This window comes from Nannobrachium achirus (genome assembly GCF_963921795.1).
Source record: "Nannobrachium achirus genome assembly, chromosome: 19".
In the NCBI taxonomy this organism is placed as follows: Eukaryota; Metazoa; Chordata; class Actinopteri; order Myctophiformes; family Myctophidae; genus Nannobrachium; species Nannobrachium achirus.
Genome location: NC_137826.1, coordinates 42,584,910 through 42,600,846, shown reverse-complemented (window position 1 = coordinate 42,600,846; position 15,937 = coordinate 42,584,910). Strand labels below are relative to the sequence as shown.

Sequence of the window (15,937 nt, the reverse complement as noted above, 5' to 3'; positions counted from 1 at the left end):
TCCTTCGAAATCTTTTCAATGTCTTGTATAGTGCATGGTAGGCATAGTAACAGACTCCAGGGGCTTTTAGACTCTTAGACTTTCTAAGTACATCCTCCTATGGAGTAGATGCACTAAAATGCAATATAGCATGCACTCCTATTCATACCCACTCAGCCTGCCGTGTGTGTGTGTGTGTGTGTGTGTGTGTGTGTGTGTGTGTGTGTGTGTGTGTGTGTGTGTGTGTGTGTGTGTGTGTGTGTGTGTGTGTGTGTGTGTGTGTGTGTGTACACGTATGTTCTTCTAAAAGTGCTCCTGTGTATGTGTGTGCAATGTGCAATTGTGCATGTTTGTGTGTATTCCCATATGCCAGGGAATGGCATGAAAAATGTAAGCCATCGTTCACCCTTGCCCTCCCTCTACCTCCTCCCTCCCTCCCTCTACCTCCTCCCTCCCTCTCTCTCTCTCTCTCTCCCTCTCTGACTCGTGCTGTACGGTCTCTCGTGTCCATAATAGCTGATGTCACGTAGTAGTACAGTATACCACATATCAAGCCAGTGGGGGTCTTTCGCCCATCCATCCACTCACAGACACATACCGCTCAGTCATCCATGAACATACACATTAGACGCTAAAGTGTGATGGTTGATCCCTAGGCTGACCCAGCGGACATGACAGAGCATGGCTGTCCCCCCCCTCTTGACAACCACGCTGTCCTCTTCCTTCAGCCATACTTCCTCTGACACCCCCCCACCCCACCCCCACCAGGCCACAGTAAGGGAGCCTGACACAAAGAGCTGTCACGCACAGTGAGAGAGTTGAGTGTACACCTATGACCACTCAAGCGTGTGTAGTCATACGGTTGCCAGTGGCGTCAGTTCAGCAAAAGCTAAGGTATGGCAACATGACTAGTAGATAGATAGATACCTTGATTATCCCAAGGGGGAAAATCAGTCGCCCAGAGGCAGCACAGCAGTATAAGGATATTTACAAAGTTACAGAGAAGTATGAAAAGAATACAGGGGCTGCACCGCGACTCAGCGTGTCACGTATGCCTTGATGTGTTACAAATGTTTGTATATATGTTTTGAATACATGACTGCTGTGTCGTAAGACAAATTTCAGTGTGAACTGACAATAAAGTACTATATCATATCATATCAACAGTACAGTAAAGAGCAAGGTACATCAAAGAAAGGGAACGAAGAATATATACATAAAGTGTCAAAAAATTGTCAATGCTCAACTTGAAACAGCGAAGGCGCGCATGCAAGACACCAGTCATGTTGCCATACCTTAGCAACAGGCATGATGAATGTATTTTAAGAAGTACATTTTTTTCCCCCTTGACGCCTCTGACGGCTGCACAGAAGAGTATGCGCATGCCTCCACACAGACAAGCTCACACACACACACACACACACACACACACACACACACACACACACACACACACACACACACACACACACACACACACACACACACACACACACACACACACACACACACACACACACTACTGTATATGACTATACACTACATACTGTACACACTAGTGGTGTAAAGTAACTAAGTACAGTTACTTAAGTCCTGTACTTTGGTACAATTTTGAGGTATCTCAAATTTCCGGTTTACTTTTACTTCTACTCCACTACATCTCAGAGGCAAATATTGTACTTTTACTACTAATATTCTACAATTAGTTACTCTAGTTACTTTACAGATATAAATTATAATATAAAACATACATCAACCACTTTAGCCCTATTTTATACAAAGGATATTTTAAAATGTTGTACTTTTAAGTATATTTTTATGCCGACATTTTCTTACTTTTACTAAAGTAGGCTACATTTTTTTATTCCAGACTTTTACTTGTAACAGAGTACTTCTACATTGCAATTAGAGTTCTCAAATTCTGCCCGAACCCGACCATACCCGAACCCGACCGACATTTAGGGTAGGGTAGGGCCTAAAATGTATGCTAATTAGTAGGGCCGGGTAGGGCCTCGGGCTCAATGAAAAAAGAAAATATATCTTTTTATTATTTTATTACTATTACTCTGTTATAGACCCGACCATACCCGACCCGACCCGAAGGTTTTCGGGCCGGGTAGGGCCTAAAATGTATGCTAACTAGTAGGGCCGGGTAGGGCCTCGGGCCTGCCCAGTTAGGGCCCAGTTAGGGCCGGGCCTTAATTTTCAGGCCCGTTGAGAACTCTAATTGCAATATTGATACCTTTATTTAAAGGGGCACTCCACCACTTTTCAACCTATGTTCATATAATTGATCCTCCCTCAAAAATAGCTTTTTTTTTTTTTTTTTTTTTCCCTCATAGGAAGGCTGTGGGCAGGCCAGAAACCCATCGTCTTGTGACATCATCGATTGCCAATCCAGCTTATAGAAACTGCAGGCTTTCTATTCCTGAAAAGTTGCAATTTTAAAGAGGAAGCCATTGTAAAAATCTAAATACTTTTTTCAAAAATATTGATAATTTTTTTTTGGGGGGAAAATGATGATGTCACAAGACGATGGATTCTGAACTTCCCACAGCTCTCCTAGGAGACTTGGACTGAGTAGAAAAAAATTGTGATATTTTATCATGAACATTAGTGAGGACCTATTATATGAAGACAGGTTGAAAAGTGGTGAACTACTCCTTTAAGTACAAAATGTGAACTACTTTTTCCAACACTGGTACAAACACATGCATAAAGACAGACATGCAAGGGAATGAGGTTCCCAAAACGTTCACTCACATACAAATGAAAGCTTCAGCGTTAGTTTATGAAAAAGTGTCTAGGACAAGCCCCCAGAACCCTGGGGGCGCCCTGAAACCAAATGGACATGGTGGCCGTTTTGAGGTACTGCAGTTGGGTCTACTCACATGAACGCGCGTCTAGGCTTCTTTGTATTGACGCGCGTTCATACCGGAAGTGCTCGTTCATGAAGCGCGTCCATGAACACAAATTATGACGAAAAATGCGTCACAGTAGACCCACTACGTCACGGTTTTACTAGCCGGAAGGAGGGGTGAAAACGCCTCATGCGCTGGGTGAGCGACTCAATGCAAGTGGACGGGCGGGGATATCTGGTGTCCTCTCTATTCTTATTATAACTCTATGGTCTAGGCCCGCCCAGCAGTAGTCAGCTGTCAATCAGCTCTTTTCCCATTCCTCATTCACATATCTGCTGGTCATTACATCACACTCAAATACTTGTGATTATGTCTGATTAAGCTATGTGTCAATGCATTGCTATTGTTCTGCTATTGTATCCCTATGGGGGGGGGGGGGGGGGGGGGGTCTTGCTTAGCGTTCCCTGATTTGCTCAAAAAGCATGCACAAAATTCAGGGAACATCTCTGAACGTGGAGCCCTTCAAGCGCCAAGATTAACTGTACCTGTATTCCATTTAGATAGATAGATAGATAGATAGATAGATACCTTTATTATCCCAAGGGGGAAATTTAGTTGTCCAGTAGTAGCACAGCAGTATACAGTTATTTACAAAGTTACAGAGACGTAAGAAAGATAGATAAGAGGGAAAAAAACAAAACAAAGACAAGAGCAGTACAGTACCAATAAGGAGAAGGTGCATCAATAGAGGGGGGCGAATAATATATAAGTATATATACATAAAGTGTCTTGCAAAAGAGACCATAGCAGTCAATGCTAGTTAGTGCAAACAAGTATCTCACTGTCATTGTTAAACAAAGCAAAAATACTCAGAAACTACCAACACTAACAACCTAATAGTGCAGTGTCAAAAATCAGTGCGAAAAAACGAAGAAACTAGGAAGCGTGTCACCGCAAGGCGCACCTGAGCACTCTTCCTGGAAGTTACATTTATGCAATAAATGGTTAAATCTACTTTGACGTGAGTGTTCCTGATGACTAAACAGGTTTTGGGGGAAACGAGGAGGGTTGGCACAGTAGATAAGGATATTGGAGGACAGACAGACAGGACTGTGATCAGAATGTTTATGATGGTTAATTCAGTGATAAGGAAGACATTGGATTTGACTGAAGTTAATAAAACTTGAGTTAAAGCAACAGATAAACCATTCGAATGCTACTTTCTATACTTTAATTAAATAGAGAGGTTTATTAGTACACATCAAGTACATAATCAAGGATAATTACTGTGTCTAGACTGTTGCCTAACTATAACGAGTAGGGACGTCTGCACGGAGCTATAAAAAGATTAATAAAAAACAAGAACACATACAGCTCCAAGCTACAGTATCCTTCCCAATAATGGAAAAGTACTGCAGCTAAAACAGTCAGTCATGAGGAGGGGAAAGATTCATCTGGGAGTGATTTGAAGTGAAATGTAATCCGTTAGATTTTATCGATGGAACCAGAGTTTGATGTGTTGCAACAGTAAAACCCATTGGAGCTGTGAACGTTAGGCGAGATAACAGCACAACATGAGATGGGGATTGCTCATCTGGAGTGGAGGCTGATGAAGGCCCAACATCCTATGAAGATTTTGGCCTCAATCCCCCCAAGCCTCCCAGCTGCTCTGAAGCCTCCAGCAAGGACCTTGTTTCCTCATGTGCTAAAAAAAGAAAGGACACACTCCCTTGAAACTGCTATAATGGCATTTCTGGGGAAATAACTTAAGAAAGGAAGGGCCACTGGGTCGGCTGAGAAAGGAATTATAGTAGGACTTGATCTGCTCTGGTTTCCTCCACGTTATGGTATTGGGTCATATAACTATGTCTACTACAACCAACTGCTAAGATTGCAATCTGCTTTAATACTTACATTTGGTTTTCTACTTGTATTATTATATTACGATCAATGGATAATCACCTGCCTAAGCTAAACTGCCTGCAATAAAAGCACATCGTCGCTTCAAGCAGAAACCTCTTATTTCCACGTTCCTTAAAGTTTTTATGTTCTCTTTTCCTAAATTAATGTCCTACGTAGTCATTCTACAGTGTCATAAAAGCTAACAAAAATAGCCAATATACTTGTAGATCTGCTATGTTTGCTATTTTTTTCATTTGAATCCAGGTTTGGACATATGAGGTTTCCACCCCGACAGCGAAGATAAAGATAATAATTAGAACTATAAAGTTCTAATTATAGGCTTCACTATTCTTCTCGCCAGGGAGCCTCATCTCTCAGGCACAACAATTTTAGAAAGAAAATGTAGGCCCCTAAACTCACAGGGAAACTGATGTGATTGTAAACTGTATCTTTAGTACAGGTTACAGTGGTATGCATTTTGGGACCGTATAAGCAGGGAACGAGGCATTCACAAGACTTGCCAGCACAGCTGGGGGAAAAAAGATATCCTTCTCAATTGGAAGTCTGAACATTCTCCATCACAAAGGCATTGGTTGAATGAACCTTTGTCTTATTGTACTCCTGAAAAGATCCTGTACCAGTATCAGAAAGAAAGGAAAAAACTCTAAACATTTTACAACATGTGGTGCGATACTCTGCCTTCAATAACTTGTCTTTGATGTTATATAATCATTTGCTGTTCCTGTGAAGGTTGTAGTAGTCAATGCTGAATGTTGTGCTATTCCGGGGTGGGGGGAGGGTTATTTTTTGTCATTTTTCTATAGTTTTTCTATTGTCTTTTGCTTTACCTTTTGGACTTTTTCATGTATTGGTGTGTAAATGGAACATGGATAGAAATCCATGCTGTATTAAGATAAGATGTTAATTGTCACTCTATGAAACGTGTAAACGCTGCATGCATCCACATAAACAAATAGCAGCATCAACAAAGAAACACTGATATGACATAATGCCATAAACTGTTTGTCTGCTCATAGTTCATAGTCCGTTCATAGTCTGTTGTCATTGATGTAGGAAAGAGAAAAGGCAAATGTTGATCAAAATACCAATTCTTCTACATTCTCTAATTGTGTATACTTAATTAAAATGAAGTAATGCAGATGCTAAACAATAATCTAACTCTTGAAAGTGTAAAATTAAACCAAATTCAGTTTATGCTCTCAAAACTTAAAGATCTAATAAAGGTGCATGATTACCAACTCTCCATCATTTAGCTGGGGACCACCTGGAATCCCGTGAAGGACCACTGGTGGTCCCGGGACCACTGGTTGAGAACAACTGCACAATACAGTTATAGCCTTGTCTGACTTCTCACAAGGTCAATACATTATAGGATGAATTCTAGACACTTGATCTTGTCTCAGAGACACGTTTCCCTGTGAGCCGGCTTGCCCTGTCAAATTTCTCTTTAGTCTCACGGTATTAATTTATCATTACATCCATTTCACCAGACACCATCTGGCTCAAATTCCCGTCCCTCAGCAGACAGACCAGGAGAGTAAGGAGCCCAAACTATTTCTCTTTGTCACAATTGGGTACGCGTCAGATCAAAATGAAGCCCTTGAATGTCACCGTGTTCCGTAAATGCAAAGCGACTGAATTAAAGTAAGAGTTGGATGGATTGCATTATCATAGGCAGTGGCCCTGACTGAGATGAGTTATATAGAGAGATGCAGCCGCTGCACTGGAATTACATTGTCATGTATTCCCTCCCTCCGGAATGAGAGAGTTATAGCAGAAGACCTCCTGAACTAATAAATCATGAAAAAAAGTTGCTGCCCCGGCTAAATGTTCACAGTCCCAATAGGGTGTAAAGAATGCCGTGGGGAAAGAACACCGCAACACAAGGACATGACATTTTCACCTTTATCGTTTACGTTGTTGTTGTCGGGTGGAACCCTTGTACATGTACTGTATGTCATGTATGTATACATACATGTATGTCATAGGGGCGGCAGTAGCTCAGGGGTAGAGTGGCCGGTTGGGAACCGCAAGGTCCCCAGTTTGATCCCGGGCTCCCCCAGAGTTAGTGTCGAAGTGTCCAACATTCTGAACCCCGAATTGCTCCAGACATAGTTTCCTCCACCATCGATGTATGTGTGTGACTGTGAATGGTTGAATGTAATGGACAATCTATGTAAAGCGCTTTGGATAAATGCACCATTTAACATTTACAGATTTTTTTTTTAAAAAGAAAGAAAAAATAACCTGTGTTCCAATGTATTATTTTTTTATAAAACTCACAGAGAGACTTAACCACATTCAATGTGGTGTCCCTATTTTGGGCAAGTCGTGAAAACTTTCTAAAAGGTTAATGTAAATTCATTTAAAAAACATTAATATCAAGTATTATGATTATACTAGGAGGAAGATTATTTCCAAAAAAGTGTACAGAAATAGTTAAAATTAGGTTTTTATTCATTAAGTAGGCCTATGCCTGGTTGTCATGGTGGGTGGTGACCCAGCTGAAGTTAGCCACACCCACAGTGTTGGGTGAATGGTAAAAGGGGAGAGGATGATTACATGATGTCATTTTATCTGTTTTTCTTTTGGATCAGCACCTTTGACCCACAAGGTGTCAGCCTCCAGGAAGAAACCCCACATACAAAGGGAATACATAATTGCTCATAAGAACCACACCAGGGGGTCTTAATGAAGTACTGTCAACCTCCTAGACACATGGAACCCAGAAAAATGACAAAACTATGGCACCGCCTCTTTAAAAAGTCTCTCTTCTACATCTCCAGTGCATGTATTCCTCTCCTGCTTTGCTTTTTCATCATTATTGATGGTGAAGCCGTTAGTGATGAGCACAATCATGGTGATAACGACGCAGATAATGGTGATAATTAATCTTTCTGGCAGCAGCAATAATGCATAAGCTCCCTAAAATCAATAAACTATAAAGCAGCAGATATGGCATGACACGACCACTTAATCTCTGAAACGGCCTCTATTGTTCCTCTTTCTTTGCAGTCAAGCCGACGGTGATCCACACGGATATGTTTGTCAACAGCATTGGTCCGGTGAATGCCATCAACATGGTGAGTAACACTGAATTACCAATCATTATTGTTGTATAAAGAGCAACTTTGCAGCTCAGAGGCTTATATAATTCGTTTCTATAAATGTTACATCAACAAGTTAAATCTGAGGGTTATTATGAAGTATCGTATAGTACAGGGTTCCCCAATAGGCGGCCCGCGGGCCATTTGCGGCCCGTGGGGGGCTACTGTCTGGCCCACACCAACCCCAGTAATAATGGTGGTATAAGTGCAGCAACAACACTAGCATATCGTCGTTGTCGGGTGGAAATCTCATCTCCAAATGTGTACGTTCTTTTGCTAATCATACAAGGCCGTCGCACAAAAGTTGTGAAAATAACAGATCTACAATCACACAACGCCTCGCGATGCAAGGCGTTGTGTGCTTGTAGATCGGCTGTTTTCACTAGTTTAAGGGCTTGATACCCTAGACATAATTCGGCCCCTGGGGAAAACGAATTGGGGAACCCTGGTATAGTATATCCTAGTAGTGCGAGTGTGAGTTAGAAGGGGTTTCTGTTAATTACCACAAAAAGGGTCAGCTATTCTTTCTGGTCCACACATGGACAAAATGCATCATCAACTTGTGAGAGGTGTTGTCCCTCTCTCTCCCTCCTAAGAGACACAGAACGAGTAGATTTGATTTGCTATTTTATCATGAACATTAGTGCGGACCGATATTATAAGTACCGGTACAGTACTTGAGTAAACATATAGCTACATTGTCCCCCTGCCAAGCGGTGAGGAGCAGGCTCCATTGTCCTTGATCCCTGGGGTGCCATTCACATGGAACTTGGAAGCCTCATGAAACGCACCACACTACTGGCAACCCTTATCCTATTTCTAGACTTTGAAGACGAGAGTACAGGTTAGCGTACAGGAGTTATAAGCTGCATCAATGCTATAAATAGGCCCGGTGGCTGAGGAGCGAGATTAGAAAGAGAGAAGGCAGAGAGAGTGAGAGGGGAATACACAGACCGAGTACTGCAGTCAACGTGCGTCACACAGACGGGTCGCATCGTATTCTATTACTGTCTCACAGCTCTCGCTATCTGATATTTCCAATCACATTGCAATTCAGCGTAATAGTATGCTCTATGTCTACAGCAGTGGTTTTCAGACCTTTTGTACCCAGGGTGCGGCACACCAAGTCAAACATCTCAAGGGACAACTGTATTCATGGAGACAATAGCCGATCTACAAGTTCACAACGCGTCATGATAAAACTTTCGCCTTGTTATCTTACAGTATAGATCCTGAAATCCAATTCAATCCACTTAGTTTAGAGCACATTTAATCCATTGACGCCTGGTTGCCAGCTATACGTTGTTCTACCTTTGATGCTGGGTGCGCCCTCTGTGTTTCATCAGCTATTGCTATACATGTAGCAACATAACTATTTTATTTTAGTTTTTCTAATAAGAATTTGAAGGTTTTCAGAAACCTTAGTTCAGGCCCTAGAAGGTGTTTCCAGAATCGGCCTCGTCAATGGGTTAAAACAACAGTGCTGTACACTCAGTAATAAAATAAATACTAAAATTCCAAGATCAAAACAATATGCAATAAACAGATGGAGAGGCGGAAAAAAACAGAGGGTGCAAACATACAAACACATTGCATATCGTGAGGAACAGCAAATCCGATTCATCGAGCACCAAGGAGTACATGTGAGTTTTCAAACGTGATTTAAACACAAGCAGGGGTTGAGACGCTCTAACATGACACAGTTTGGGCGCTACAGCGGAAAACAATCTCGATCGGTTGTTCACTAGCCGGGACAATATGAAAATGTCATATCACGATTATTGTGACGAAAGAAATCGCGATTTACGATATTATCGCGATAATCAAAATCCATTATCCTGGGGTGGAACATTTGCCAAAAAATAGCAGATCTACAAGCTCACAACGCGTCGCGTTGAGCTTGTAGATCGGCAATTCTTTGGCAAAGACATTTGGTAGAGAGTGAAAAAAAGACTATCAAGTACGTATATTAGAAGTATTGTTTTACCAATAGAGGGTTTAAATGGTACCGCATATGCAGCTCGGCAAATAAAAGGTGAACTGATCCCAGTGCATGACGGAGGACGATATCACGATAAATTAAATCTCCACGATACGATTATCGTGAGTGTTTTTTATCACGATACACGATAATAATATTGCATATCGTCCCATCCCTATAGTGGCAAGATGTGGCAGACCGGAATCATTTATCACGTAAAGAAAAACAAGCGCTCCCTTCCCTTCTCCAGTCAATGACTGTCTGGTGATGGAGTTAAGAGAGGAGCATTGTTGTGATCTGCATGCTTCTACTGTAATCACATTCAACAACCCACATACAGATACAGGAAGTGTGTGGGCTTGTACTGTACGATGTATAGTGTACACACACGTTCATGTCTGCTCATGAATTGTGTGCACCGTGTTTTGCTATCTTTGTAGGTGTCCAAGGTCCTAGTTTTGTGACTTTGTTTAGTATGAAAACCTGCAGATCATGTGCGTGCGCCTGCGTCACGTTCCATATATGGCCAAGATCCCTGATGTAATCAACATGCCTCATGTCACGCCCCATATATGGCCAAGATCCCTGATGTCATCAATATTAAGCCCAGATCTGGTAATGCCCATGTATTGACATATTTTGTCAGTCTCTGTTGTTTCAGCTCGACCTCGCCCCTCGCCCTTGGGGCGTCTTACTGGTTTTGTCTCCATGAGGAAAAGTATGGTTGGTAGCCTATGGTTTAAAAAATAAGTTAGGGTTATGAATTATTGGTTCAGGTTGGGGTAAGGATTAGGCAATTGGGGGTTATGTTTCCATTTAAGGTTATGGTTAGTTTTAGGGTGAGAAATCAGGAGTTTGGGTTTAGGGTTAGGTTTAGCTCTGGCCCAGAGCTAGGTTTAGGCTAAGGTTTGATTAGATGAGTTGAGCAGGTTAATGTGAGCAGGTTAAGTCAAAATGGCATGAGAAAATGCCACTACAAGGATTGTAAGACATTGTTTCTTTGTGTGTGCGCGCGCACAAGTACGAACGTGCGAGTATACATGCACGCAGGTGTGCATGTATGGATGTCATGTACATGTGTGAATGAGTCCTGCTACGATCAGCATGCATGTGCGTTAGCGTCAACGCCTGTTTGCTCACATGAAGGGTTGATTGATTGCTCTGCTTTCAGATGTAATCAGTGGCGCTGGCCCGGTGCACTCAACGCTAAATCACATGACAAATGCGGCGGGGACAGCAGATTGTTTTGAAGAGGAAGGGATTATATTGGATATTGGAATAGACGGACAAGGAGGCGGGGTGGGTTAGGGACCATCAAAGCATGAACACCGCTGTGAATTATTATTTTGTAAGATTATCTTTTGGGGCATTTTCTACTTTATTCGACAGTGACAAGTGGGTAGAGACATGACAGGCAGGATAGAGGCAAGGACTTAGCCTTCATGTGGTAAGTGTTCTACCAGGTGAGCTAGTACCTCATTGCCCACGATTGGGATTTTTTTAAATGATACATGAAATCAATCAGAATATGGCAACGTTATGAGTATGGGGAAGAGACAGTAGGCATTTCAGCTGTCAAATTTTCAACCTTCAAATCTTGTTAAGGAGTTTTTGGTGCAGATTTGGGCTTTATCGTTCGACTAATACTGTATGCTTTGCCGGGAATTTAATGGCTCTATGCCCTCTCGCATCCAAATCCCCTGACTTTCTCCTTGCCCTGTTCTTCATTGTGAGCCGCCAGGCCGAACCGCTCCATAAATATCACAGAATAAATAAAAAAGACTGACAGGTTGCGCGCTCTCTCTCTCTCTCCCCCTCTCTCATCACACTACTCTCTCCATCATGCGTCTCCTTTACGTGTGCCTCTGTTGACAAGACTTTGATCCTTCTTATGTGCTTTGCAACACAGTTCTTGGGAGGGGCTGAACAGGAGAGTTTTTGTTGGACTGAGGACAAAGCAGTGCAAGGGTGGGTTGCGAGGTTTGATAATACTTTAGTCAAACAAAAGGAGCTCGCAAATTGCCCACCTGAACAATAATTTAATTTTCAGGTTGAGGGCATCGGGATGGTCTCATTCCGACGGTCTTTAGCGAGGACAAAAGGATTTCACAGCTGAGGAAAGCTGTGCACTGGGGAAAAGGCGCCCCTGAATTATTATTTCAGACTCAATGTTCCTTTGTCGTCTGTTAACTAATTTCCATAGCTGAGAGATTGTTTAACACTCTCAGAGTGCTTTTAGAGTTTCAGTTTCAGTCATTTCACTGTGTTCGCGCGTGCGCTATGTTCACTTTTTCACAGCTAATCTCACAAACTATTAGGAGGATCAGAATCATTATTATGCACACTGCCAGCCTCCATATATGGGCATAAAAGGATTCTAGTAGGGATCTCCATATATGGGCATAAAAGGGATTGTATCCCAGATGATGCCGTTAGGAGAATCGCACAAACAGAATCCATTATGGCCAAGAAAGATGGCTAAGACAGATGGCGTACACTTCTGAGTACACTTTACTGGTTTCTCCTGAGGCTCTGACAGTCAAGCAGGCTTTGTGGGTCAAATTCCACAAATTGTGCACAGTAATTTAACGGACAGTGGAACCAAATGGACCCTTATAAAACGTTGACGCACAGTTCTATGTCTTCACATGACCAAGGTTCAAAGGTTCAAGAATATGTTATAAACCATTGAGGATATACCACACAGAAAAAGTTAAATATAATATGATATGGTTAAAAGGTTACTGATAGGATTTAAGATGACGCTACGTAAAAAGATAACGTCTTGTTGTGTAGTTTCTTAAAGGGATATTTCACTTTCAAAAAAACTTTTGGTCATTTTATCGTCTAATCAGGCTTTTATGAACACCCTGAACAGTTTTTAATTTGCTTCATTCAATATTTAGATATTTGAAGTAAATGTTATCAGGAGGCTTGATCCAGAGCCGCTCCACATACACTTCCATTGTAACATCAAACTCCATTTTAACCATGATAGATTCATTAAAAACACCCATCATACTACCCACCTAATACGTGAACAGGCCGTGTTTTTTCGATAACTTTTTTTCATTTATTTGTAATAATTCTTTGGGAAAATGGAAAAAATTATTAAAAATAAATGAAATACGTTATCGAAAAAACACAGCCTGCTCACGTATTAGGTGGGTAGTATGAGTCAACAGAAAAAATAATGGGTGTTTTTAATGAATCTATCATGGTTAAATTGGAGTTTGATGTTACAATGGGTGTGTATGTGGAGAGGAAGTGGGCCTGGAGGGCCTGATAACATTTACAACAAATATCTAAATATTGAATGAAGCAAATTAAAATCTGTTCAGGGTGTTCATAAAAGCCTGATTAGACGATAACATGACCAAAAGTTTTTTTGAAAGTGGAATATCCCTTTAACTACAAATTGCTAAACATCTGCCATGTTTTTGTCCTCCATCAGGAGTACACCATCGACATCTTCTTCGCCCAGACCTGGTACGACAGAAGGTTAAGGTTCAACAGCACGATGAAGGTGCTACGCCTCAACAGCAACATGGTGGGCAAGATCTGGATCCCCGACACCTTCTTCCGGAACTCCAAAAAGGCCGACGCCCACTGGATCACCACGCCCAATCGCATGCTCCGTATTTGGAACGACGGCCGGATACTCTACACGCTGAGGTGAAACATTAAGAATTCTTATAAGGCCCTGGCATGAAGGATATCTTTAAGACCCTGGCATACACACTATAAAACAAGCCCTGGTATACAGTAGATATACAGTAGGCTAATACGACAAATATGCCTTAATACATTATAATTGTCCTCTATAACTACAATGTCAAATTAAAAACACCTTAAATTTTTTATTTCTTCTAGAAATAGCTAATCTTTCACTCAATAGGGGAAATGCCTGTCGCAAGTTGATGTCATAAATGTCATGTGTCATTTTTATGGCATGCATGTGCAAAAAAACAAAACACAAACACATTTGAAATATTGATTTGATGCTCATATTAACCATAGGCATTACGTTTGTTTTTATTTGCACATGCATGCCATAAATTACATAGGGATAGATCACAAATTACATTTATGACATCATCAACTTGCGACGGGCATTTCCCCTATTGAGTGAAAGATTAGCTATTTCTTGAAGAAATAAAATTATTAAGGTGTTTTTAATTTTACATTGTATTTATAGAGGACAATTATAATGTATTAAGGCATATTTGTCGTATTAGCCAGGGATCCCTTTAACACCTTCAAAATTAGAAAGCATCTGTGTCAAAGGTTTTTCACAAAACAAATGTTACAAGGTGCTGTACAATAACTTCAATGAAATAAAACAAGAACATCACATTAAAATCAGTAACAGAAACAATAGGCCTACAAACAGCATAAATAGACAGTACATAGAAATAAACAACATTACAAACCAAAAATGTTCCTGAAACAAATGGGTTTTAGAATAATCGACTGACTCAGCATTTTTTATTGACAGTGGTAAGTCATTCCAGAGAGTAGCTTTCGCAGTGCCGCTGCAAAAGCACCATCACCTTTTTTTGTTTTACAGCCTCGTTGGACCTAAGCTTTTTCACATTAACCTTGGGGGACAGTAGTTCAGCTAAATAATCTGGGGCCAGACAGATTATAATAGCGGAAATGGACTTTCTAAAATATATTTTAGACTCTCTGGAGCCTTTGAAGACCGTATTAGAGATAGTCCGCCTTGAGAGACGACTAGAACAAGCCCAAATACATTAAATAAAGACCCTGACATATACAGACTAGAACAGTGGTTCTCAAAGTCAATTCTCAAAGGACTTTGTGGGTTCCTTTAGGTGGTCTAAATGGACTCATACAAGTCTGTAACTCTGACAGTGTACAAATGGAACCAAATGAACCCCAACGGGTTCATTTGGTTCCATTTGTACACTGTCAGAGTTAAGGAGAGAGCTTGAAATTTGAACGTTTGAGAGACACTTGACTAGAACACATGCTGAGATATAGATGTGTGTTCCTGCATCATCACACCGCCAGTGTTAACTGGTAACCAGGGTAACACCTAACCAGGTTAAATAAAGGTTAGAGGTAGAGGCACTGACACTGACAGAAAAACCTGCCCTGCACCAATTGCTAAATAATGCAATTGGTGCAAAAATACTTCACAGCCAGGCTAATTAACTGTTTAGCCACGTCTCACAAGATGTATCATCTTCATTAGGAGGCCCATTAGCCGCCCAGGTGACTAGTCATGCTGACTGCTATAGCCTTCCTATGGCGCGCACACACACACACACACACACACACACACACACACACACACACACACACACACACACACACACACACACACACACACACACACACACACACACACACACACACACACACACACACACACACACACACACACACACACACACACACACACACACACACACACACACCTCTTTCTGGTTTCTCCTGAGATTTCTAAATGTATAGCTTTGGCATTTATTTGTAGAAGTGCAATATACTAATTGCCTCGAGGTTCAGCCCCTTTGACCTCAACCCAGGGCAAGGTTGTAAAGGGTCACACAAATAACCGGGGGTGATGGGGGTCGTGGTTTTATTATTAGCCTTTTTACGGAAACCAATATTCCTAATTAGCTGTTCCAGTCTGTGAAAATGATTGTTTAGCCAAAATACCTCATTTTACAGAGGTCTTTCTTCTTCTTATTATTATTATTATAGAGCAGTAAAGTCTGACGTAATTTACACATCCTACCCGGTTCACGCTTTTTTCCCACCATTCTGAATTCCCATAGACCAGGGGTTCCCAAACTTTTTTGTCTCTGGGCACCCCATAAATATTTGTTTTAATCCGACCGAGGCACCCTTACATTATAATTTTCACTCCCAGCACCTTATATTTATAGCATATCGTTGTTGTCGGGTGGAAACCCTATATGTCCAAAACCGTTTCTATAAAATGTACTAAACTAGTGAAAACAGCAGATCTACAAGCACACAACGCCTCGCATCGGGAGGTGCTTGTAGATCGTCTGTTTTCACTAGTTTTGTGCGACAGTCTTGTATGATGAAGC

At 41.3% G+C, this 15,937-nt stretch overlaps 1 protein-coding gene across 8 annotated transcripts in view; it reads left to right on the top strand.

Moving 5' to 3' along the window:
* gabrg2 (gamma-aminobutyric acid type A receptor subunit gamma2) overlaps positions 1–15,937 on the top strand; it is a gene marked incomplete at both ends in the record, with an annotated part of 108,837 nt that overhangs the window by 22,463 nt on the left and 70,437 nt on the right. For all 8 annotated transcript variants that reach the window (XM_080748362.1, XM_080748364.1, XM_080748366.1 and 5 more), the window contains 2 exons: positions 7,779–7,846; positions 13,306–13,526. In XM_080748362.1, the coding sequence (XP_080604488.1) occupies positions 7,779–7,846; positions 13,306–13,526 (289 nt within the window). The remainder of the gene's footprint in view (positions 1–7,778; positions 7,847–13,305; positions 13,527–15,937) is intronic.